The following is a 26,257-nucleotide window of genomic DNA, read 5'->3' as shown; positions in this document are numbered from 1 at the left end:
CTCCCTGGGCTGGCCAGCCACTCCCAAAGGAGGCCTGCAAATGCCCTCCCAAAGAAGACCCAGTCATACCCACTATGATCCCAGCTTTTAATGGCTGTAAAGTGCCCTTTCAATGGAAGGGCTGTTTTCAAAAGTCTCTATTGCAAATAGCACACATTTTTATATTGTAGTAAATACTCTTTTGAGTTTCCTTCCAAAAAGACAATACCAGTTCATATTCCCACCAACCTCAAAGGCAAACACAAAATCGTGAATTGCTACTCTAACTTTATTTCTTAGATTACAGTGCAGCTGAGAGCAAGATCCATGCCAGGGCTGCAGACATCATGACTATGGTCACTGTGGTCCAACTCTCCCTTCTTCCCCACACAACCTGATTTGTGTTCAGAAGAGCAGGGTCTTCTCACCCTGAGCTCACGCTGGCCTAGGTGAGCTGATGAGGGAGGACTGTTCTCTTTGCCATTTGACCTAGTTTTTTACCTGTCATCTCTTTTGCCTTCTGGGAGCCCCACCACTGACACTCAGCGATGCTCACGCTCTTCTTCCCTGTCCCTGTGCAGGTTTCAGAAGTCCAATTTCAATATTCCCAAATTCAGTGCAGTATTGTCCTCTAATCTCACTGAAAATCCAACTCAAAGTTCCTTCCATTTTGTGGGTGTCCACAAGAGCTGCCTGTTCTGATTATTTGGGGTCCTCTGCCTTCTTTGAAATGCTGACTCCTGAAAAGCTTGGACATACCTAGACATGGACACCTAACCAGGGTCTTCACGGCTGCAGGCCAGGCCATAGACGAAGGGCCCAGGCTGGGGCCCACAGCCCACTCTACTGGACAGGCCCCTAGGCAGCCATGTCCTGCCAGGCAGGGGCCTCAGTCCCTCCCCATGAATGACAAAGGGAGTGCCCAGAAGTTGCCTTCTTATCCCACATCCAATGTGATCTCCAAGAATGTGTTGGACACCAGGCCCTTCTGAGCTCCTTCGGCAAGTCATGGGTTTTCTCCCTCACTAGGCATGAAGGGAGATTTGGAGCCGACCTGAATCCTGTGCTCAGGCTGGACCACGTGTCTCTTGGGCAATTCTGACATCTCTCACTCTAAACTGTTCTTCAGTACAAAATAAACCTCATCTACCCAAAGAAAGGGAGCTGCTCCAAACACCCCAGAGCCTGGACCCATCTCTGCCACCAGTGCCATGTCCCCTAGGCTTAAAATTCACGGGGAATGTTCCGAATTCCTTCAAGGATCCACAGCCCCACTGCCCAAGACCCTAGAAGGATTCCCCGGGCTCAGGTCCTCTGTTGGCAGCCTGACGACCCTGAGTAATTATCATTCACTCTCTTACTTGTGAGACATTCAACTTTATGAACATTATGCACAGCCGCTGACCAGGCAGCCTGCCACCCACATTCAGGGTCCTCTCACAGACAGGCAAGTCACAGGCAGGTGTCTTCCTTGGGGGCCTCACTCTTTTAACTTTAGAGCAGGCTCTGCTTGAGCCAAGGCCTCCCGTTAATGTGCTGAGAGGACTGGTGTCTGTGGAGCCTCCTCCCCAGCACCAGCTCCTCTACTTCTCCAAGAACTGCGTGTTCTTGGGGGGCTTCTCCGGAAACTGCAGGGCATACAGGTGGGCGGTGTACTGGATCTCCGGCATCACCATGCGCTGACACAGGCGCAGCGTGGCGTTTTCTAGGTCCTGCCTGAGGTTGTAGCCCAGGATGTCAGCCGCCCCCGGCTGGTAGGGGCGCAGGCGCGGATCGCGGATCTGACTCTTGTTCTTGGGCGCCGCGTCCTCCAGGCACAGGGCGGTGAGCTCTCGTCGCCGTGCCCGCAGCAGCGCCACCTCCGTGCGTAGCTGCCGCGGGCCCAGCTCCGCATGCAGCTGGGTCCAGAAGCTGCGGTTGAAGTGCTGATAGAGGCGCCAGTCCAGCGCGCACCAGCGCTTGGCGCGCTCCTGACTCTCCCGCGCCAAGCTGGTAATGGAGTGTGGGCTGCGTGCGTTGAGCCTAAAGGTGATCACGTCGTCCAGCCGCCAGCGGAGCCGCCGCCGCAGCAGCACCATGGACTCGTCGAAGTGCTCTGCGATGAGCACCAGCTGGAAGCGCCGCTCCACGTCAGCCAGGCGCGCGCGCACATAACTCTCGTCCTCTGGTGCTTGGTGGTCAAAGCCAAAGTCAAACCACATGTTGTTTCGGGCGTAGGCGTTGAGCAGCCCAGCGCTGGCGTTGTAGTAGCGCCACGGGGAGGCCAGGAAGGCGTCCAGGCTCGCCGCGTAGCGGAAGGCAGGCACATACCTTTTGTAGTAGGTGAAAGACGACTCCAGTTGGAAGACGGGGTTACGGAGAATGGAGAAGTAGAAGGTGTCTTTGGGCATGACTTTCTGCACCTGCTCAGAGACAACAGGGACTCAGGTTGCAAACTCCCGAGGCGCACCGCTTGCGGCGCACCTGCTCTTGGAACCCCTGACCCTCACACCTGAGGCTGGACCTCAGCCAGGCCCCGTGCAAGTCTACGTCGGTGTGGCGGACGCAGGCCCAGTACGCCAGGAAGGGACTCCAGTAGGAGAGAGCCATAAGCAGAAGCAGCGGGCTGGGGCCGCCCAGGGCGTGGGGTGTGTGGGGCACAGCCCGCCTCACGGAGGGCCAGGCTGCCCCCTTACCGTGGCACACCCTCTTATAGATGAGGGAACTGAAACTCAAAGAAGCCCAGGGACCTGCAAGGCCCAGGATGGCCGAGGGTCTCACAGCCGGGGGTATGGTTCACCCTCTGCTGTGACCCTACAGAGGTGCCCTTTGTCATTATTGACCTACTGGAGAGAGGTCCTACTGGGCAGAAGCAATGTCTGGGAGAGAGCAGCAGGTGGCCTTTCCATCTCCTAACCCCTCCTCTCTGAAGCCCCTTCCTGGCCCCTCCTCCCTGCTCCCCTCCCCTCCTCTCCTCCTTGACACCTCTCCCCTGACACCTCCTTCCTAAACCTTACTCCCTGAGCCCCTCCTTGGTTTCTCCTACCTCGGGCTCTCCTCCCTGACCAGCCCTCCCTGACCCTCCTCCTTGCCCCCTCTTCCCTGACCCCCTCCTTCCCGAGTTCCCCTCCTGGGTGCCTCCTCCCAAGCCCCTCTTCCTTGATCCCCCTCCCTACCCACACGTCCTGCCCTCCCCACAGAACACCTGAGTTGCCCACTGCTCTCCCCCATGGCCTCTCCCCACTTGGCCTCCCTGAAGCCCTCCCAGGCCACCTTCTCCCTAATGGCCCTTCTCCGTGGAGCAGCAGAGTCACCCTGAAACACTTGTACAGGGTTCCCCAACCAAACACACCCTTTCCCTCCCCACTTCCCATTAGAAAGAAGGTCAGGGAAGCACTGGGAAGACACCATCCCTAAGCTGAGCCCCAGGTGACCTAGAGGAGGGTCTGGAAAAAACATCCTCTCCCAAGGAGATAAATAGCAAGTGCATAGGTCCTGGGGCAGGAAATGTTGGAGTGGGTGTGTTTGGAAGCAGGAGGAGGTCAGAGAGTGTGAGGGGCTGAAGACGCCCTCAGGCAGGAGCTGTGGGGCTGCCCATCTCATTCTAAGAGTAACTGCAGGAGTCTGGAAGCCTGGGGTGGGGGGGCAGCTTCCCCAGCCCTTTCCCTGGATCTCTCCTGCAGCCTCCAGTCTACAGCACCCCTAGCCCCATGGCCATGTTCACTGCCAACCCACCCAGCCCCTACCCCACAGCCAGCCCAGCCTGACCTCAGGCAGGTTGAACCGCAGGTGATTGCACATGATGTTGAAATGCGGGGCAGGACCTGGGCTATTCTCACTCATGCCCTCCACATAGCGTGCCAGGAAGAGCCAGGGGTAGCCCAGGTGGAAGCTCTGGCCAACGGGTAGTGCTGCGAACAGGTTGTGGGTCTCGGTGAAGCGGTAGAGGATGTTTAGCACGGTGCTGCTAGCCGTCTTGTGTGTCTTGAGGAACATGACGTTGGTGACCGGCAGCTCCTCACCCTGGCCCCTAAACAGTCCAGGAGGCAGGCACAGGTGCTGTCAGCAGGGGAGCACCCATTCCCTAGGCCACATTGTGATTGCAGGATCCCAAACTTACACACCGAACTCTGGGTCCAGAGACCTACTGGGTGAGCACCTGTGCCCCAACATTATGACCCCAACTCAGCAACCACTATGGGGAACCCAAACTGCCTCCCATCACTATGCTGCCCCCAACCCTGTGCCCTGAGCCCCTTCACTGTGCCCCCCAGCCCTGTGGCCTGGGGGTGCCTTCTGGGACAGACTACACCCCCAGCAGCTGGGTATCCCAGAGGGGCTGTACCATCTTTTCCCACCACATGCCCCTGGCTCAACCCCCAGGCTCTGGAAGCCTCCTGGGGGGCCCAACCTTCTCTCTGGCTGCTAGGGCATGGCCCTGGCCCCATGACCTCGGGCAGGTGTTTCCTGACTGATCTCTCATTCCAAGAAAAGGAAGAGCCCCCCAAATTGAGAATGGCTGTTCTAATATACAGCATGAGAGGACTCTGGGGCCCCTACTATGACCCTGTCACAGTGTACCCCACCCACAGTCCTAGAGCAACAGACACCCTCCTGCCCCAAGACAGGGGTAGTAAGCATGACCAGGAAGGGATGATGGGGTGCAGAGGCCAGTGCCAGCCCTGGGGCAGTTGGGGGTAGATACAGACACACTCCTGGGGACATGCCCTCTGCAGCTTGGCCCAGGGGACATTGGTGCCCCCTCCATTCTGTGGAGATCCAACTGGGTGCCATGGGACAGAGGTTGGCCCAGGACTTCAAGACCCTCTCAGCAGCCTGGCTAAAGTCTGGCTTGGAGCACAGTGGGCTGAGAGGTATGCATGGGTGGCCACAGGTCTGGCCTTCAACCTCCCCGACCCCACCCAACTCGGCCTGGCCACCTGTCTCCCAGCTCCATGACATACCCAGGGCAGCACTTACGGGGTGAGCAGCTTGATGTCCACGTTCAGGAAGTGGGTCAGCAAGAAGACAGTCAGAGCCAGGAGGAGGAGGAGGGTGCCCTGGTAATACCTGCCAGCAGAGCAAGCCATCAGCACCCAAGTCAGCCCACAGCAGCCATCTCCCCCTCCCTTGAAGTCAAACTCAGATCCTTGGGCCTCCCTAGTCTCTGTAACAACCTGTGTGAACACCTCCTGGGATTCTGCCCATGGGTTAGGGACTCCCCAACGTGGCTGCCCCATTTTCCTCCCCTAGTTCGGCACTTCCAGGACTTAGAAGCTGAGAGGTGACGGCCAGGGACTGAATTATGTCCCCTGAAAACCCCTATGTTGAAGTCCTGACCTCCGATGTGATGGTATTTAGAAGTGGGGAGATGATTAGGGTTAGACAAGGTCCTAAAGTGGGACCACTCCCAGCCCATATGAAGACACACAGAGAAGACAATGTCCTCTCCAAAAAGCAACCTGCTGGTTGTGATCTTGGGCTTCCCGGCCTCTGATACCAGGAAATGTCTGTGGTTCAAGCCATCCTGCTATGGTATCTTGTGGCAGCCTGGGCTAAGACAGTGGCAAGTATGCCATCTTGAGACAGAGAGGAGGGCATGCTGCTATTACCCCGGAAAGGAAACAGGCCCCCTGGGGGGGCCTGGAAGGCCTGACCTGGGGACTGGGAACAGCAAGTGGGGCACCAGCTGTGATCCCTGGACACTCAGTGGGATCAGGGAGGAGCAAGGCTGAATAAGTCTTGCTCTCACAGTCCAGAAGAGAGCCCCAGGTCCTCCCATGCCCTGGGCAAAGTTCCCATCAGTGGAGACCAACAGGGTGGGCCATGGCATCTCGGTGCAAGAGGCCAAGCACAAGCTACAAAAGGCCTGGACTGGACTGAAAGCCTGGATGGACCCAAGAATTTACTGTTTGCAGAGGACACGAAGGATGAGCTCCCTTGACTAGACTGGGCTCCGTAGGGTATACAGGAGCACGACAAGCAAATGAAGGAGGGATTGCAGCCCAGGCGAAGCAGGGGTGAGTGAGTCCTGCCTTCCTCCCAGCTCCCATGGGCAGGACCTGGACGGTCACTTCTCCCACTGAGCAGTGGAACTCATTCCAGTCTGCTTCCAGGTCTTGGGAGGGCTACTAGGACCAAATCCACTCTCCTTGCGGTCCTAGCACCCCACCCACTTTTTCTCTCCTCCCCCCACACCCCTACCCAACCCACCCCAAGTGCCCTTCAACACATGACTGGATTAATAAACTGTGATACATGTACACCATGGAATACTATTCAGCTATTAAAAAGGTGAAAATTTTGGGTGGTGCCTGTGGCTCAAAGTAGTAGGGCACCGGCCCCATATGCCGGAGGTGGCAGGTTCAAACCCAGCCCTGGCCAAAAACTGCCAAAAAAAAAAAAAAAGATGAAAAAAAATTTTTTTTTTTTTTATAGAGGCAGAGTCTCACTTTACTGCCCTCGGTAGAGTGCCGTGGCGTCACACGGCTCACAGCAACCTCCAGCTCTTGGACTTACATGATTCTCTTGCCTCAGCCTCCCGAGCAGCTGGGACTACAGGCGCCCGCCACAACGCCCAGCTATTTTTTTGTTGCAGTTTGGCCGGGTTCGCTATTTTTTTGTTGCAGTTTGGCCGGGGCTAGGTTTGAACCCGCCACCCTCGGTATATGGGGCCGGCGCCCTACTCGCTGAGCCACAGGCACTGCCCAAAAGATGAAAATTTTGTATCTTTTGTTACAATCTGGATGGATTTGGAAAACACCCTCCTGAGTAAAGTATCATGAGAATGGAAAAATAAGTAGCAGATGTACTCAATACTAATTTGAAATTTGTAGATTAACAAAAACATGATCATGTGAGAGAAAAACTCAATTAAATTCAAGAATGGGGAGATGTCAGTGGGTTCCTACCCAGCGGGAACAATGGGTGTGTGTATTACCAGCCATTGTTAACCTGAATGGCCATTTCATGCAGGGTGCTGCTGATCAGGCCCTAACGAGGCCAGATGAGCCAGGAGCTGACATCTGGAGATTGCTTATTCACTTCCAAGGCTACTGTCATAGATAAGTTGGGGAACTGGACTCCCAGTACCAGTCAAGGACCCAGGGCACTCTATGCACCCAGTGAAGTGTTAACTAACTATAGTTTGAATGCTTTGAAGATATAACCATTGTAAGAAAAGGTATTTTGTAACCTTGTAACTTATCAGGAGGACTCTGTTTAACTATAATATGATGAGGAATAACATTGCTAATGTTTACTCTTACTGTGAGAATAAAAGTAACAAAGGGGAAGAGGGGACAGCACAGTTCTTTAGGGAGACATCCTCGCTGCTCTCTGGAATCACTGGCTTTTCTGTAAATGAAAGTAAAACTGCTGATCACTCATCCACTTCTCTGTTGATTGGTTGGGTGACAGGCAGACTCCTTGCTCTGGCAACAAGTATATGGCACACTTCCTGCATGAGGGACACAGCTATAACTTGGACTTCACCTTACAAATGCAAACTATGTAACCCAATTGTATGTACCCTCATATTAATCTGAATTTTTTTTTTTTTGAGACAGAGTCTCACTATGTTGCCCCAGTAGAGTGCAGTGGCATCACAGATCACAGCAAACTCAAATTCTTGGGCTTGAGCAATTCTCCTGCCTCAGCTTCCCAAGTAGCTGGGACTACAGGCACCCGCCACAACACTCGGCTATTTTTTTGTTGCAGTTGTTTAGCTGGTCCAGGCTGGGTTCGAACCCACCACTTCGGTGTATGTGGCTGGCGCCATAACCACTATGCTACGGGCACCAAGCCAATTTGAATTTTTTTTAAGTTTAGTATAGAAAATAAAGCCACCAAGTAGTAGAGGAAAGGGCAAGCATGAGCTTACCAGTCCAAGCAAGACACAAAAAGGAAGGTGTTAAAAATAAAAAAGGTACATCTAGCAAAAATGTAGTATTTCTCCACAGCAAAGACATGGCTAGATGGTTGACTTGACAGTGGGGAGGGTGGGAGGTGGCCAGATGGGCACTCCTCACCCCCTCAACCCATAGTCCACTCCTCACCTGGGGGTGTAGCAGCCCATCTGCACCCCACTGCCCTTGTGTGGCCACCCTGAAGCCTCCAATAGTGAACCAGGACAGACCCATGCCCCTGTCCCCAGCAGTCCCCTCACCCCACATGGAATGCCAAGGCACCCCTGGGGCTAGGCTGCAGCAGTGACCTGCTGTGCAGGCTCTGGTCAAAGTGTCTGCCCCACCTGGGCACTGCTGACTCCACACATGGACAGATGGGACTGACAGCCCAGCCCCCATAGGAAATGCCCATTGGATTTTTTTTGAGATAGAATCTCACTATATCACCCTGGGTAGAGTGCTATGGCGTCACAGCTCACAGCAACCTCAAACTCTTGGGCTTAAGCAATTCTCTTGCCTTAGCCTCCCAAGTAGCTGGGACTACAGGCGCCCTCCACAACACCTGGCTATTTTTTGGTTGTAGTTGTCGTTTGGCAGGCCCAGGCTGGATTCGAACCTGCCAGCTCCGGTGTATGTGGCTGGCACCCTAGTCACTGAGCTACAGGCACTGAGCCTGCCCATTGGATATTGACCCCTCACTCCCAGTCACTGGTCAGGGTGTGATGTTCCCTGGCCTGACTCACACACACACCCATGCCACCTGCCCTGCTCCATGTCTCCTCCCTCAGACAGGACTAGAGCCACTGCTGCTCTCCTTGGCCATGCTGGAAAGAACTGTGGGGTATGGGGGAGTGAGTGTACTTGGCTGCACTTGCAATTTTGGGTGAGACAGATCTGTCTTCTGTAGAAGCCATCTCACCACAGGAATGTGGCAGTGACTCTGTTCTCATGACTGAGCAGGGCCCTGAGATTTGACAGCGTGTTGGTGTGTAGGATGGCTCAGGAGGGCTCCTCCCTAGGTTCGGACTGCTTCCTTGAGAACAAGGTGCTCTGGGCTCATCTTGTAGCCACGTCTCCAAGGAGCCTGTGTCCTGCTGGTAGGAAATGGTCTTTAGAGTCTGGTGCTAGGGGTGCTCACTGCCCTGACAAGGTCACACTCTGGGTCTTCTCAGTAGTCACAGCCAGGAGCTGCACATGTGAAGACAGTCCCCTATGAGTTCACACTGACTTGTCCAGCTCTGATCAGGGACTGCAGCTTTTAGCCGCCCCTTCCTGCTACATCTCATGTCAGTTTCTCCACACCAAGAGTGTGGATCCCCTGACTTCATGCACAGGCACACACAGTCCCCAACACCAGTGCAGGTAAGGCACACGCACCTGCTGCCACCCCCTCTACCACTCTCCAGCTCCTGTAGACATGACTCCTCCACCCTTAGTTCACCCTCTTCCCACGTTAATTCCATTAAACGCTCCCATGCCAAATGGGAACCACCAGAAGAGCCTCCCAGTGATGGAGACCTCTGTAACTGTTAGGACTACAATAGCCCAAATCAGCCAGGTGTTGGGGTGGAGGGTGACGAGCACAAAGGCAGCCGCAGAGAAGAGGCCTGGCCCCAGGCAGGATCGGGATCCACATCCAGCTGCAGGTGCCCACCTCCAAGTGAGAAGGGACACATTTTCCCAAGCCCCAAAAGAGGCAGCACCCAATCATGGCTCCTGCTCTGCTGTTGAGCTGTGTCTGCTGACCATGATGACATCAGGAAACCTTCCGGGACAGTGGTCTGTCCCCCTCTCCCCTGGGTGGGGTTCATGGTTTTACCGCCCTGTGGTTAGCGTTTAACCCACACTTGGTAAAGCAAGCACTTTGTTTCCAAACCTCAAACTCCCTTCCTCAAACATACCACACTTTTATGACTTCCTCAGAGTCTAATGAAAGTGTGGTCACAGTGCTGTCCATTTGAGACTTTGCTTTTACATCTACAATAACTTGGCCTTGAAGCAATATAAATTTGTCGCCACTGTTTCTCAGAAAAATCCCTGTGTTTGTGAAGATGGGCTTCCCCTTTGCCAGAAGACTTTCTGGTCCCTAACCTTAGGGAAGGGACGTCCCTAGGTTCAGGAAAGCCAGCCCAGCCAATAACATGCCTTGACCCAGGCAGGGAGGTGCTCCTGGGACTGTAGAGGGTGATGAGCTCTAACCAGCAGAGGGGGTGTGGGCCCCCCCACATGAGAGTCACACAGAGAAACACTCATTCTCTAATGAGAGCCCACAGCTGCACAATTATGAATTTACTAAAAACCACTGAATCAGGCACTTCAAATGGGTGGATTCTTTGATATGTGAATTACATTTCAATAAAGCTATTTCTTAAGATAAAACAAAAGGCAGGGCACAGTGGCTCACGCCTGTAATCCCAGCACTCTGGAAGGCTGAGGCGGGTGGATTGCTTGAACCCACAAGTTCAAAACCAGTTTGAGCAGGAGCAAGACCCTGTCTCTACAAATAGCCAGCATTGTGGTGGGCACCTGTAGTGTCAGCTACTTGGGAGGCTGAGACAAAAGAATCACTTAAGCCCAAGAGTTTGAGGCTGCTGTGAGCTATGACACCACAGTACTGTACTGAGGGTGACAAAGAGAAATTCTGTCTCAAAAAAAAAAAGAAAAAAGATAGCAAAAGTGAAAACCTAATAAACACATGTATATGTAAAAAATAAATAAATACGATAAAACATAAAAAGATTTTAAAGAGTTTAGCTGCTAAATAAAATTTGAAGGCCAACATTATGGAGGAAAAATTAAATATTGCTGAAAATTATAAACCATTTAACATTGCTTCTGAGTGTGTTCAGCTTTTAGGGTACTCCTAAAATCCCAAAGGACCCCATCTCTACCTAAAGTTCCTCTATGGAACCCACTGCTGTGGCCAGGCCCTGTTGCATGTCCTCTGGGGGCCAGCCAAAGCTGCCTGGACTCTGAGGAGCCTCTCACTCCCTGTGTTTGGAACCTCGAGGTTTGAAGGCTCCTGCCAGGCCTCCTGAGGGATCCTGTGCCAGGGGACCCATGGCTCTTGGCCAAGCTGGGCTGCCACAGTAAACCGCTGAGGCCCAAAAGACAAAGCTGGATGTGGTGCTGGCCCAGTTCCAGTGCAGGTCAATGGGGAATGCTCAAGGCCTAGGCCATGGTGACCATCACGAGGTGACCTGTGAGTGCTTGCTGTAGGCAGCTCTCAGGGCATTTGAGGAGAGTTGCTAGGTTTCTTGGTAAAGGAAGATCTAAAGCTATAGACAATTAGCAGCCTTGAGACCTTCCCCCTCCAGCTCAGGAAACCAGCACCCCTAACTCTGTAGCCAGAGGACCAGCAGCCCACAATTCAGGAGCACAGACGCAGTGCAAAGGCCACTGGGCACCAGCCATCCAAACTCAACATCCTCCCAAAATAATAGAGGTAAGGGGCATGGGCCTCCCTTCACCCAGGGGGCTTTCTTCTAGAAAAAGGAAAACAAGAGTGTCTACAGTGTCCCTGCTAGCAGGACATCGCCTGGGAAAGCCTGGCAACAGATGCTCCCTGGAGCTGCAGGCTCATCTCCCTGCCCTGGATCCAGCTGGCCAGGGACACTGTGACCAAGGACTGCGCCAAAGCAAGGTCGTGCAGTTTCTAAGACTGTGGTGCCATCTGCTCTCCCTCGATGGCCACCTGAGGAAGCATTCTACCCAAGAAGAGCAAAAAGCACCCTGTGGAGGAGCTGAGGTAGCCCAACAGAGAGCCAGTGAGCAAAGGGGGCCACCGGGCAGACATGCCGCAGAGCTGCCCCAGCGTATGTCCAGCATGCAGCAGAGAGACTGCCCGCCAACTACCGAGGGCAAACACCACTGCATTGTGCTCAACAGCCAAATGTGATGTTTTTGCACTATGGGCTGCACTCCATGTGGGCTGTGACATCAATTCAGTGGGTCACACCACCAATGGGGGGAGTGTAACCATAATTTTTTCAGACTAGAGTAGAACAGAAGAATAAATACAGAATGGATATAGAATAGAACAAATTTGCATTGAGGAAAATGGACTAGACAGTATCCAAGTGTGTTGCCTGTAGCCAGGCTGAGTGTTATTGTGTGAAACTGTTTTCAATATGAAGGTGTTGCTCTGCCTCGTGCTTAGACCAAGGGAGTCCCTTGTCCACTGAGAAGTAGCTGCCCAGGCCCAGGCAGTAAGGTCTGTGCCCTGCTCTGTCCCCCATATTTTCCTGCCTGACAACCACCTGTGCCCAGCATCCTTTCCTCTGGAGTGCCAGCCAGTTGGCTGGACACAGCCTCTCCCTGGTCAAACAGGTTCAAGTGTCCTTGCTTCCCACTCTGGGCATGCCCTTCCTCCCCAGAGCTGCCCTTAACCTAATGGAAGGGACCCTAAGTGGAGCTCCTAGGACCCCTGAGGCAGAGGCTGAGGACAGCACACCTAACTTTGCTCCAACCGCATCCCAGCCCACTTATTCCTGCACCCCCTTTCAAAGGAGAGGGAAGACAGAGAAACCATAATCTGGAGCCCCCACCCCACCCACTCCTATCTGGACCCAGCCAGGTTTGCTCTTGGCTATGTAAGGAGAGCCATGGCCTCAGCCTAGCTCACAGCAACCTCAAACTCCTGGGTTCAAGTGATCCCCTTGCCTCAGCCTCCCAAGGAGCTGATATTACAGGCATCTGCCACAATGCCCAGTGATATTTTTAGAGACAGGGTCTCACTCTAGCTCCAGCTGGTCTCGAACCTGTAAGCTTAAGCAATCCACCTGCCTCAGCCTCCCAAGTGCTGGGATTACAGGCATGAGCAACCATGCTCGGCACACAATTTTCAAACGTTTTAAATAAATCTCAATTCCCTGGTCCAAAAAGAGAAAAGAATTCTCACTCCAGGTCTTTTCGTTGAGCATTCACAGACTCAAAAAAGAAAAAAAAAAATATCTGGGAGTGTGAATTCTTTCTGACCTTCTGAGATAGACTTAAATCTTTTTAAAAGCTAAATAAGATACCTGCCAGTATCATAGCTAGGACTGTCTTTCCCAAGGACCTGGGGGCTGCCCTGCCCCTCCCCAAGTCCCTGGGAGGGTAGGAACACAACGTCAGTGGGCACCTGGCTACCAGCTGCAAACTATCTCTTGTTGTAAAAATATAAAAAAATTATTTTTCCTTTGGACAAGGCCAAGTAACTAACACAGGTAGCCACCCCACCCAACCTGATTAGTCCAGGATGAACTGTGAGTCCCTTGCCAAGGATGTACTCCCGACCCATTTGTGAGCACATTGGGTATACCTGCCACGTATGTGGTATACCTGAGCTTCCCAGAAGGTGCCATCCTCAACCCAGGTCCATGTCCATTTCTGCCCAGAGAGAAGTCACCCCAAGATCCACGCCCAGTAGCCTGGGCAGTCAGAGCCACCCTTCCTGGCCAACACCCTCCTCAGCCTCTGAGCCTCTCAGGTGGAGCCATCCCACTCCTAGAATCCAAACCTTGTCTACCACAACAGGTATGGGGCTGAGCAACTGAGCAACCAGCCCCTCCTCAGGCCTGCTGGGATGGCCTCAGGGACCTGAACCTCACAAGTGCCTCTTCATCACCTAAGGAGCCACAGCTACCAGGTCACCCACGGTGGAGCCTCTCACAGGTCAGGGCTACCTTCGAGCCCAGCTAAGTCCGTGAGAGAAACAGCACTTCCAAGAGAGACAGGAGCTTCAGCCCCCACTTCTTCTCCTGACTCCCACCCCAGGCCACCTCAAGCACCAGCCACCCCAACCCACCCCTCCAATCTTCTGCTTGGGCAGCCCTGAAGGTAGGGGTCACACCCTGCTCTGGCCCCCAGTGAAGCACAGAAGACCAGTGGTCATGCAGAGGCCAAAGAAGAGGACCAGTTCCTCACTGTGGCCATGTACTTCCTCCACACCTCCCTTTTCCTGGGCTGCCCAACACCTCCAGTTCAGCCTCCCAGAAGGTTCCCCATCTCTGAAGGCAGCCCCAGGGCAAAGCTGCTTGCCCAAGGAAGGAAGAGGGGTATTTAGGGGGAAGAGCGTTCATCCCACACACCTTCCCAGCTGCTTGGACCTCTGCTTGCCCATTTCCAGCCTGACACCCTCTTCCCACCTCCATCGCTGCCCGCAACAGCAGAAACATCTCCAAACCCTCAAGGCTGGACAGGCACAGCCTCCAGCCTCTGGTCATGATAGCCCCACCAGCACCATGGAGACCACCCAGGGCTGACGAGACCAGGGCCTACCCCACTGGCCAATGGCCAAGGAAGGGGAGCAGCCCTGGCTCAGAGAAATGCCCAAAACAGCTCCAAAAACACACCTTGAAGACAGGCCCAGCAGACATCCTGGGCAGCAGGAAGGCCTCCCTGAGCTGCTTTATACCTGGCTCACCACATGGCTGGGCATTCAGAGCACTAGTGGGTTCCCACAGGCTCTACACTGTGCCTTCTATAAGCAAGAGTCCCCAGGGAATGTCACCAAGTCAAAGGTCACCCCAAAGCTTACAGGAGCTGAGAAGATGGTGCCTAAATCATCACAAGCTAGATGACTTCTCTGAGCCCAGTGATACATTGCAGACAAGGGTCCTGGTTTGGAGGGCGGGGGTTGTCCAGGTCTCCTTGCCCAGCAGGGGGGCTCACTGCAGCTGGAGGGCAAGAGTGGGCCCCGCTTGGGTGAGCAAAGAGTGGTTTCTCCTCCAAGCAGCTCCTCTGACCACCCAGAGCTGCCAGGTACAACTGTCAGGCTGCACCGCCATCTGCTCTGCCCATCCACAAGCCCAGCTGGGCCAAGAGTGTGAGCCCCTGAGGCTTGCACAGCTCAGGAAAATAAACAACAGTTCAGCAAGGGTCATGCTGTGGGGAAGACACAGCCTTTCCTGGACTCTATACTAAAACTGTTCTGAGGGGTCCTGTGTCTCATGTCCAGAGGTGCAGCCTGCACAGCAACCACAAGAAACCCATCCAAGGAGCCTGTCCTGCAGGGCTCCTTGGCTGCAATGCCACCTAGGCCATGCCCACAGAGGCTCAGCTGGGGTTAGTGGGGCACACCCTGGTTACCCACTCCCAGCCAACCTGAGGGGCCCTGGGGCAGCCTGAGGGGCCTGGAGACTTGGCCCCAGCTAATGGAGCCGGCTGACCTGCCAGCCTCCAATTGCTTCTTTATTATGTGGCTAACAATGTCACCCAGGATGGGCCAGGCCAGGCTGACTCTCCAGCCATGTGATGGAGGTCTCCTTGGCCAGCACCCCTGGCACTGGCCTAAGTCAGACCTTAAAAGAAGTTGATCACATTGATGACTGTGTGAGGCAGCAAGCCCAGGGAGTGCTCAGGGCTGGGGTCCAAACTGCAGTGGAATCTCCCAAACCAGGACAGTGAGCCAGAGAAGTAAAATGGAAAGCATTTCTGAACCACACCCGCCTGCCTGCCAAACCCAAATGTAAAGAAAGCCCTGAAGCCCTCTGCCTGCAGAAAGGCTCGGTGTCACACTGCGTAGGGCCACTGCAAGCAGGGACCAGTGCCCGACAGCAGGGGACTTGCTGCAGAGCCCAGTGAGCACCCTACAGTGTTCAAACACTAGCAACCCTCACAAGGGCCAGGGCTTGCCTGGAGTGCCCCTATAAATGCTGAGGGCCATGGGGAAGGGAGCTGCCTGCAGGTCCCAGACACGACAGGTTTCACCTCCCAGGATGTGACGAGGGGTGCAGGTTTCTCATCAGGCCCCAAATCCCCCAAAATCCAGAACCAGCCCTAGCTGGGTAGAACCAGGAGGGTTACTCTACTGCCTGGACTGAAGCCAGAAGAGGTTGAATTTGGGGACACATTTGTGAGAGCATCCCTCAAGTCCAAGCCACTTCCTTTTAAAGATAACACGAAACAACTCACTTCTGCCAGCCTCTCAGAATATCCAACCCTTAAAATGCCTCTGTCCACCCTCAAGGGCCCAGTCACTGCCCTCTGTCCTCTGCTCTCTGCCTTACCTCTGCAAGCTGCCCAGCGTGGACATGATCTTGACCTTGGTCAAGGTGAGGCCCCTGCAGCTCTGGGCCAGGGCCAGGTCCAGCCTGGGCACCACTATGGCACTGAGTAGGAACTTAAATCCACACCAGCTCACCTGCGGCTCAGATCAGGCCACGCCCTCTCCCCCTCACCTCACCCAGAGGGCTGTCCTTGGAAGAACCTGGCTAAGGAGTCTGGAGCTCATTCAGTGGTCTTGGCAGGCAGGGACCCTGGCCGCTGAATGGTCAGGCCTGGGAGGATAGCCAGGGCTCCAATCTGCTCACCCCACCCCACCCCACCCTCAGGGGTCAGTCCACTGGGGGGCTTTGAGGGAACTTTCCCCACTCAGCAAGACAGATTTGCCCCAGACAGACCAGCAAAAGTTTCTGCACCCAGAACCAGGACAGGACACAAAGATTCTTATCTCAGTTTATGCCAGAAATGAAGGTTGAGACTTGGTGGACAGTTTTGAGGATGAGCATAGAAAATATGGGATCAAATTCCAGAGGTTCCTCCTCCTCCTTCAGAGCTTGCTTTGTACTAGGTGAAGCTCTGTTTCCAAAATCTTGGGCTGGAAAACAACTTTCAAAAGAGGACATTGAAGTAGAAAATAAACACAAATATTAGTTTAGATTTTACTGCATTGAAGTTCACTTCTTTCTTCAGGAAATAGATATAATTCTCAGACAACAAACCAGGGAAATGTTTACAACATTTTGAACAAGTGTTACGTCCTTACAGATGAAAGTTTCTTGCAAACCAATCAGAAAAAGACAAATACCCACAGAACTGACCCCAAACTGTGGGGCTCCTCACCCCCACTTGGCCAGACTAGCAGCCATGGCCTTGTCCTCTTCCTATGCCTTCAAATGTGAGTGCAGCTGGACACCTTGTCCTGCACAGCTCAGCCAAGCTGGCCCCAGGGACTGCCTTCTCACAACATCCCCTTCTGTCAACAGAGCCCAACTTCCAGATGAGCAAGGAGGAGCCCATGGTGACCTCCAGTCCTGGCCTATGAGTCCCATTGCCTTCCCGCCACACAGATAGCAGTGTGGACATGGTTCCCAGGACCTACAGGCCCAGCCCCAGTGGCATCAGCGGCTCAGCCCCACCCTCCCAGAGCACCCACTGCCCCATTCACCTGTGTGTACACCCTGGCCAGGCACTGCCCTCTGAGTTCAGGGCAGACCCACAGAGCAGACCCCGGGCCTGAGTGAAGGGCAGCAGAGTGGCTCTCACAGTGCCAGTGCAGGTGGACAGGCAGCCAGGGCTGCTGCCCACCCAATGCCACCGCCCTTCACACTCATCTGTCCAGAGAGTGCCTTTAAGGGATAACCTCCCACCCCCTTGACTTTCCATACAGTCTGCCCAGGACTTCACAGGCTTAAAACAAAACAGATCGGGGCGGCGCCTGTGGCTCAGTCGGTAGGGCGCCGGCCCCATATACCGAGGGTGGCAGGTTCAAACTCTGCCCCGGCCAAACTGCAACCAAAAAATAGCCGGGCGTTGTGGCGGGCGCCTGTAGTCCCAGCTACTCGGGAGGCTGAGGCAAGAGAATCGCTTAAGCCCAGGAGTTGGAGGTTGCTGTGAGCTGTGTGAGGCCACGGCACTCTCCGAGGGCCATAAAGTGAGACTCTGTCTCTACAAAAAAAAAAAAAAACAAAACAAAACAGATCACACCTCTTGTGTCTGTGCCTCAGAGCCACTGAGGCCAGAACCTGGCTCCTCTGTCCCAAGGGGTCTGTCTCAGCCCCCCAGACCCCAAGTAACTCTGGCCGAGCCACCTTAGCATACCTGCGCAGAGCGGACATTGCAATGTGGCATGTAGCAGTGGCCCCAGCCCAGGCATGGGTGGGAGATGAAGGCCCCACTAGGCAGAGGGAGGTGGCCACCTGTGAGGGTCCCAAGGCCCCACCCAGACAGAGGATCTGCTGGGCCCCAGGTAGATGGTGGCTCGGCAACATCAACCTCCTACCACAGAGCCGTACCTGGGACCAGCTGGAGGCACCAGCAGCCAGCCTGTCCTGCCAGCCCACTGCTGCTTTGCGTATGGGACAGTTCCATGCTCTTGGGCTCTGCCTTCTCTCCCTCATCCTGTGGGTCACCATGTGCCTAGGCACATGGCCTGGGTCCCTTGGGGAGGGAGAGATGCCCCAGAGGCCAGCAAAGTACATGTTTGTTTCTCTAACTAACACTGCTCACTGGCCAGTGGGCAAGGTGACCCAGAACAGAGCAGACACAGGTCATGCTCATCTTCTGGGTTTCAGATCCCAGGTCTAGGGCTCAGGAAGGAAAAGCTTCCTGTCCCCAAGGAGGGTGAGTGGCCATGGGCCAGGGAAGGACCCATGGCCAGAGGCCCAAGGCCACAGCCCTCATGACCTACGCCCTGACAGGCACCCTGCTCCTTGGTCTCTGATTTCCAGAGTTCGGGGGAGGGGGGGTTCTCTCCACCGGACTGAGCAGATTTCACCCCATCGAACTGGTCACCTTGACACCTCTGGCTGCCCTGTACCCCATCTCTCTCACTGTCCTGAGGGTCCTGTGGCTCTGGACCTGGAAGTGGCTCCAGATCCACAAGTGGCTCCAGGCAATATGCACTGTGCCCAGAGCAGCAGGATCATCACTTCACTTCCTGGACACCACCAGCACACCTGCTGGCACATGGCCAGTGGAGATAGGGGCTTTCTGCCAGCAGATGTGGGCAAGTCAGGGGCCAGCAAGGCACCCGGGCTCTGTCCCATGCCCAGAACACATCCAGGCACACTCAGGAAGCTCCCCCAGCCCTTGCCCAGCACATTAGGTGGTGTCATAGAAATTTCACAGCACCTCCCTTCTCCCAGCAGAGCAGCTGGCCAGACATCGCTGATGCTGGTGGAAGGGGCTCAAGCTCATCCAGGAGGGGTAGGGGCACGGCAGGGCAGAGCAGTCCACAAGTGTGAGACATGGCCCTGGCCACTGTGTGGCCTCCCAGCCCCAAAGCCTTTGCTGGGACCTGCCCGAGCCTGTCATCCCCAGACCTCTGAGGTCCAAGAGGCAGTTCTGAGGGAACCGCTGCCAGGGGCCTGCATCTGCCTGCAGTGGGAATGGACAGAGCATCTGACGTCTACCAGAGTGAGGAGGGGGCCGTCCCAGGGCCGCAGCTTCTCACCTATGGGCCCCCAAGGAAAAATGAACAGGAGGGACCAGGTCCAGGGCCCGAGTGTCAGGAGGGTTCATCCCAGCCCTCTCTGCACAGGGTAGCACCTCGGGGCAGTCCTGGCTGGCCCCTAGAGGGAGGGATTCTCTTTCTAATTCCTGCAGGTCATCTGGGAAGGGTCACAGCTATCAGGAGGAAGCTCCAGGTTCTCAGACAGTCAGCAACACCCCAAGGGACCCAGGCAGAGGGCAGGAGCCTCCTTGGGTTCCTGCTACCTGGAGGAAGAAGGACAAGACTGAACCCAGAGAGCCCAGAAAAGTGGCCAGTGTGGAGTCCAACATGCTAGGCCAGGTGAGCACAGCCCCAGGAAGCAGGCGGCAACAGAGGGCAGCATCCACATGTGGGCAGTCACTGGTCAGGGAGATCAGTCACACTGATCATCTGAGGCCTGTCATTTGAGCCTCCATACAGTCAAGAGTCCTGGCAGATATCCTTGGAGGCCTGCGGGTCCATACCTCTGACATCCCTGAATTCTGACCATCCCAGGGAAGGTTCCGAGGTCACCCTCATCTGGGGAAGAGTGACCAGATCCCATGGCTGTGTCAGCCTGACAGCTCAGCCTGCTGAGCTTGTCACCGCTGAGTTTATGTGACTACAGACAATATCAGGGCCTCTAGCCTATAAGGTTTTGACCATGGACCAGGGATGCCCGAGGCCACGCCCCAGCTTCTAGGAGAGCTATCTCCATCGGGGGTACTCTCTGTGGTTTCCAGATAGTCTAAAATGACTTTTACAACTCAGCACCTGTAGCTCAGCGGCTAGGGCGCCAGACACATACACCAGAGCTGGCAGGTTTGAACCCAGCCCAGGCCTGCCAAACGACAACAACTACAATAAAAAAAATAACTAGGTGTTGTGGCAGGCGCCTATAGTCCCAGCTACTTGGGAGGCTAAGGCAAGAGAATCGCTTAAGCCCAAGAGTTTGAGGTTGCTGTGAGCTGTGATGTCATGGCACTCTATCGAGGGCGACATAGTGAGACTGTCTCAAAAAATAAATAAATAAAACGACTTTTACTTGGTGTCAACCAGCAGATGCTAAGAGGCACAGTCGACCAGGAAACACTGGGGCTTTATCATATTTGCCTGTTGGTTCTAACAGGTTTTTCTGAATGTGTGAAAACGCATGGCCTCTGGGTCACAATGAGTGTGCAGTTTCATCACAAACACCAGCTGGGACCAGGCAGTTCTTGTCTGCTGTGCCTAGCTGTTCACCGGCTCTCAAAGGCCAGTGACCTTAAGTTTTGCTATTATTTATAGGGCAAAAATAAAAGCCCAAGAGGGGTCTAAGAAGCACCCTTCCCCTTTGCACACTAGCAGCAAAGGGAAGCAGAGGAAGGGCAGGGCCTCCCCACTCTGGCCACTATGTGCTCCAGCAAGTACCTGATGCTTTCCTCCTTCTGGGCCCCATGGTCACTGCTAAGCCCCGGGCAGGGTGGCCACCGCCTCTTCCTCCTCCGACACTCCTGGGTCCATGTAAGTTTCCAGGTAGTGTGCACACAGAGGTCCTACATCCTGGGTCCAGATAACCTAAAGAGCAGGGTTTGTCCCCACTCATTGTGGGTGCCCACTCAGTGTCCTCCCAGCAGGGGAGGCCAGGCTAGGCACATGCCCATGCTGAGCCCTCATCTCCATGAGCAGCCTGGCACTGGCCTCTCCTGACCACAGGTGTCAGCATGGGGACCATAGCCAGGGGCTGTCAGCTCCTAGGTGGGCAATGGACCCAGAGAATTAGGCAACCCTGGGGTCGTGTAGCCGGAATAGGAAGAAGCTGCACCAAGGCTACAGCCGCTGCCCAGGCAGGGAAGCCAGAAGTAAAAGGGAAACACCAGGCCTGGGCTGCGGACAGAACTCCTGCCTGACAGAGGCCACAAAGCCCACGCAGACCACAGCCAGAGGGCCAGAGGCTGCGTGCCGACCTGGGAGGACAGGAACGCAGCTGCCAAGGTTCGTGCCAGGCTACCCTGTGGCTGCTCCCTACAGTGGACATGGAAGAGCTGCCCAGGGTACCTAGCCTGGGGCAGTGTGAGAGTGGTCACAACCCCAGGGCACAAAGCTGGCACTCAGGCCTGCCAGGAGCTTGCAGCAATGGCCTGCAATGGGCAACGTGTCCTGTCCTGACACATCCATCCTGATGGGCCAGTATGAGGGGATGGAAAGTGACATGACTCATGTCTAAGGTCATGGTCGGGCAAGGCCCCCCAAGAGGACCTCCACCAGGACATGGCCAGGCTGGTGTAGAGTGTGAGCTGTGAGGTGGCAGGGCCCCCGTGGCTTGGGAGAATGTCCAGGGGATGAACAACCCCTCCCCCATCTCCTGTACTAACCCTCCTCAGCAGATAACATATCTTCTCTAAGCTTCAACTTTTAATCCCGCAGAAGAAAAACATGTTTTCCTTAAAACTTTAGCATTTAACTAGCCGGGTGTTGTGGCGGGCACCTGTAATCCCAGCTACTAGGCAGGGTGAGGCAAGAGAATCGCCTAAGCCCAAGAGCTAGAGGTTGCTGTGAGCAGTGATGCCATAGCACTCTACCCAGGGCAACAAAGTGAGACTCTGTCTCAAAAAAAAAAAAAAAAACTTTAGCATTTAACTTCACAGCTGCACTTCAAAGTAGTCACATTTTCCACCTAATCTTGTAGATATGTTATTATTGCCCATATTTTAGAGGTCACACAGTAATAACAGAATATGTTTATCTGGGAATTTGTACCTATTTCTCTTCTCATAACTAAGTTGAAAATGTGTCTTACTTCCTTGAAAAACAACTTTGTACTGCCTCCTTAAAAATAAAGCTGTTGGCTCAGCGCCTGTGGCTCAAGTGGCTAAGGCGCCAGCCATATACACCTGAGCTGATGAGTTCGAATCCAGCCCGGGCCCACCAAACCACCACAACAGCTGCAACCAAAAATAAATAAATAAAATAGCTGGGCATTGTGGCAGTTGCCTGTAGTCCCAGCTACTTGGGAGGTGGAGAATCGCTTGAGCCCAGGAGTTGGAGGTTGCTGTGAGCTGTGATGCCACAGCACTCTACCCAGGGCAACAGCTTGAGGCTCTGTCTCAAAAAAGAAAAAATAAAATAAAATAAAGCTGTTTGGGCACTCGGGTGCTGGTGACAGAAAAAATATCACAGACCTCCCAATCCCACCTTTGCCTCTCAATTCCACCTCTGTCTCTTGCATCTTTATCTTTCCTGTTTTGTTTTGTCTGTCGTGTTTTATTTCATCATTTCCCACGGATTCCACTCTGGTTCGTTTACTTTTCGTATGGGTTTGCAAGAGGTGGCACTGGACCAGGGACCAGAGTACCAGAGAAGTACAAGTTAGAAGGTGAGGAAATTCCTCATGGAACAAAGAAGTGAAACTGCACAATTGGTGAGTATTTAACCAGGGATAATCATTGTCAGGAGTAATAAATTATGGGAAAGTCAGGCTCAAAGGAGTGAGAACTCTTTATTTTTTATTTATTTACTTGTTTAGTTTTTTAGAGACAGAGTCTCACTTTGTTATCCTCAGTAGAGTGCTATGGCGTCACAGCTCACAGCAACCTCCAGCTCCTGGGCTTAGGCGATTCTCTTGCCTCAGCCTCCTGAGTAACTTGGACTACAGGCGCCTGCCACAACGCCTGGCTATTTTTGGTTGCAATTTGGCCAGGGCCAGGTTTGAACCCACCACCCTTGGTATGTGGGGCCGGCGCCCTACACACTGAACCACAGGTGCCACCCAGAGAACTCTTTATTCTAATACTTAAATCCATGATAAAAACAAGGGGCTGCTATGTTCAGGTTGCTGTTAGAACACTTTTTGCACTTTGTTCGGGGAGTTTGCCCTTGGTTTACCCATGGAAGGCACTGTTAATGCCACCACTCGGGAGAAAAAGTGGGAGAAAAGTTACATTCTCATTATATAGCCCCCATATGGGCCCTCTAAAATTCTTTTTTTTTTTTTGAGACAGAGCCTCAAGCTGTCGCCCTGGGTAGAGTGCTGTGGCATCACAGCTCACAGCAACCTCCAACTCCTGGTTTTAGGCGATTCTCTTGCCTCAGCCTCCTGAGTAGCTGGGACTAGAGGCGCCGGCCGCAACGCCCGGCTATTTTTTTGTTGCAGTTTGGCTGTGGCCGGGTTTGAACCCACCACCCTCCGTATATGGGGCCAGCACCCTACCCACTAAGCCATAGGTGCAGCTCGCCTGTTAACACTTTCAAAAACAAATTTCTTAATATAAATTCAGTGATTGCCCCTGGAAATTGCAAAAGAAAGCAGCAGGCAGCTGCAAAAGAAATTCTCCTCCAAAGATCAAAAGGAATTCTACACTGAGCTAAAATAACCTTGAAAACAACTATGTAACAGATAACAGCACCCTGGTTTCTTGAGAGTATAATCATTAACTCCTTCTACCCTTTGTTGTAACTGTACCTGTGCAACTGCTATTAAGATAAGGACAGAAGTGTGATAAAGTTTGGAAAAAGCTGTTTCCCCAAAACTCAATTATTTCACACCTTGAGGCACCTGATTTCTCACTGGCAATTAAAGGTTCTTTCCCCTAAATTCTAAACTGTTACGGTAAATGCCATGGTAAGTGCTGCAGAAGCCTGGTGGTCACCTGAATGGGCAGGGCTGAGAATGCAGTGCTCTAACACTCCTAGCAGCGCTGCCAGATTTCTCCTGGGACTTTTGGAATTCTGCTCTCACACACCCATTGTCCCCAATCACTGTGGTCCACCTGCTTTATTTTGGCTGCATGGTGAAAACTTTACTTCTCATTAATTCTAATTTTATTCTCTAGGTGTATATTACAAAAACTCAAGCTTCAATCTCAAATAATAGGGACATATTTTTGTTTTGGGGACAGCGCCTCAAGCTGTCACCCTGGGTAGAGTGCTGTGGCATCACAGCTCACAGCAACCTCCAACTCCTGGGCTTAAGCAATTCTCTTGCCTCAGCCTCCCAAGTACTGCGACTGCAGGCACCTGCCACAACTCGCGGCTATTTTTCGGTTCTAGCTGTCATTGTTTGGCAGGCCCGGGCTGGATTCGAACCTGCCAGCTCTGGTGTATGTAGCTGGCGCCTTACCCGCTTGAGCTACAGGTGCCAAGCCCATTGGGACATATTTTATCTAACTAATCTCAATATGGGTACCCACCTGTAACTAAAAGACAATAGCAATTTTATTGTAACATGGCCAGGCCAACGTATCTGTCATCTTAATTCTACAGAGAAATGGCCTTTGAATGGATCCTTAAAAAATTATAATAATATTGCATTATTTAAAATAACAAGTCTGTTTAAAATACTTAGATTTGTTTTTTCTTAATAAAATTTGTAAGTCTAAAAACAATAAGACTATTTATATATCTAATTTACAGAGCATATAATTAATAATTAAAAATTATTACTAGAATAACTTGCTAAAATACATTAATTAGATACTTTAAAAATTAATAATCTAGGCTCAGTGGGTAGGGCGCTGGCCCCATATACCGAGGGTGACGGGATCCAACCCGGCCCCAGCCAGCTAAAACAGCACTGGCAACCGCAACAAAAAATAGCTGGGTGCTGTGGTGGGTGCCTGTAGTCCCAGCAACTTGGGAGGCTGAGGCAAGAGAATCACCTTAGGGCGGCACCTGTGGCTCAAAATGAGTAGGGCACTGGCCCCATATGCCTGAGGTGACGGGTTCAAACTCAGCCCCGGCCAAAAACTGCAAAAAAAAAAAAAAAAAGAGAGAGAGAAAGAATCACCATAGCCAAAGAACTGGAAGTTGCTGTGAGCTGTGACGCCACCACACTCTACAGAGGACGACAAAGTGAAACTAAAAAAAAAATAATAATAATTATCTAAATAAAAAATGTTTAAAAGTATTTAAAAAAATAAAAGTATTTAAAAGCTGGCAAACATTAAATCTCTATGTGTGTCTGTATGTCTGTACATGTATGTGCCTATAATATTTCACTACCAAAATATATAAAAGTGGCTCGGTGCCTATAGCTCAGGGGTTTGGGTGCCACCCACTCACACCAGGCCTGGTGGGTTCGAACCCAGCCCAGGCCTGCCAAATAACAATGGCAACTACAACAAAAAAATAGCTGGGCATTGTGGCAGGCACCTGTCATCCCAGCTACTTGGGAGGCTAAGGCAAGAGAATTGCTTAAGCCCAAGAGTTGGAGGTTGCTGTGAGCTATGACACCAGCACTCTACCAAGGGCAACATAGTGAGACTGTCTCAAACAAATAAATAAAATAAATTACAATTTCTTGGGCGGCACCTGTGGCTCAAAGGAGTAGGGCGCCGGCCCCATATGCTGGAGGTGGCGGGTTCAAACCCAGCCCCAGCCAAAAACTGCAAAATAAATAAATAAATATACAAAAAATTTAAAATAAATTACAATTTCTTAACCCTGTTAACAAAATACAACAATTAATATTTGTCTTAAGCATGTTTAGAGCACTAACTCTATTTTTACTTTTTTTTTTTTAAAGACAGAGTCTCATTTTATCACCCGCAGTAGAGTGCCATGGCTTCACAGCTCACAGCAACCTCCAACTCCTGGGTTTAGGTGATTCTCTTGCCTCAGCCTCCAGAGTAGCTGGGACTACAGGCACCTGCCACAACACCCGCTATTTTTTTGTTGCAGTTTGGTTGGGGTCAGGTTCAAACCGGCCACCCTCGGTATATGGGGCCGGCGCCCTACTCACTTAGCCACAGGCACCACCCCGCACTAACTCTTTTTTTATTATATTTTTTCCAAGTCTTCTGCCAGTTTGGACTCAAACAACTTCTCCAATTAAAAACTTCTATACACGGCTCAGTGCCCATGGCACAGTGGTTATAGCACCGGCCACATGCACGGAGGGTGGTGGGTTCAAACCCAGCCCAGGCCAGCTAAAACAACAATGACAACTGCAACAACAAAATAATAGCCAGGTGTTGTGGCAGGCACCTGTAGTCCCAGCTACTTGGGAGCCTGAAGCAAGAGAATCACTCAAGCCCAAGAGTTTAAGGTTGCTGTCAGCTATGATGTCATCGCACTCTACCGAGGGCAACATAGTGAGACTCTGTCTCAAAAAAATAAAAAAAATAAAAACTTTTTTTTTGTAGAGACAGAGTTTCACTTTATTGCCCTCGGTAGAGTGCCGTGGCGTCACACAGCTCACAGCAACCTCCAACTCCTGGGCTTAGGCGATTCTCTTGCC

At 52.7% G+C, this 26,257-nt stretch overlaps 1 protein-coding gene across 1 annotated transcript; it reads right to left on the bottom strand.

The window, feature by feature from the left end:
* Positions 1-273: 273 nt before the first annotated feature.
* On the bottom strand, positions 274-15,938 carry GAL3ST2 (galactose-3-O-sulfotransferase 2). Its single transcript, XM_053597244.1, has 4 exons — positions 15,857-15,938; positions 4,939-5,028; positions 3,727-3,988; positions 274-2,381 (listed from the first exon to the last, which is right to left on the bottom strand). Exons 1-4 carry the CDS (start codon positions 15,880-15,882, stop codon positions 1,563-1,565), a joined length of 1,197 nt encoding a protein of 398 aa, XP_053453219.1. The 5' UTR covers positions 15,883-15,938; the 3' UTR covers positions 274-1,562.
* Positions 15,939-26,257: the final 10,319 nt, after the last annotated feature.

Source organism: Nycticebus coucang, chromosome 7, assembly GCF_027406575.1.
Source record: "Nycticebus coucang isolate mNycCou1 chromosome 7, mNycCou1.pri, whole genome shotgun sequence".
In the NCBI taxonomy this organism is placed as follows: domain Eukaryota; kingdom Metazoa; phylum Chordata; class Mammalia; order Primates; family Lorisidae; genus Nycticebus; species Nycticebus coucang.
This window is presented reverse-complemented; position numbering and strand designations above follow the sequence as displayed.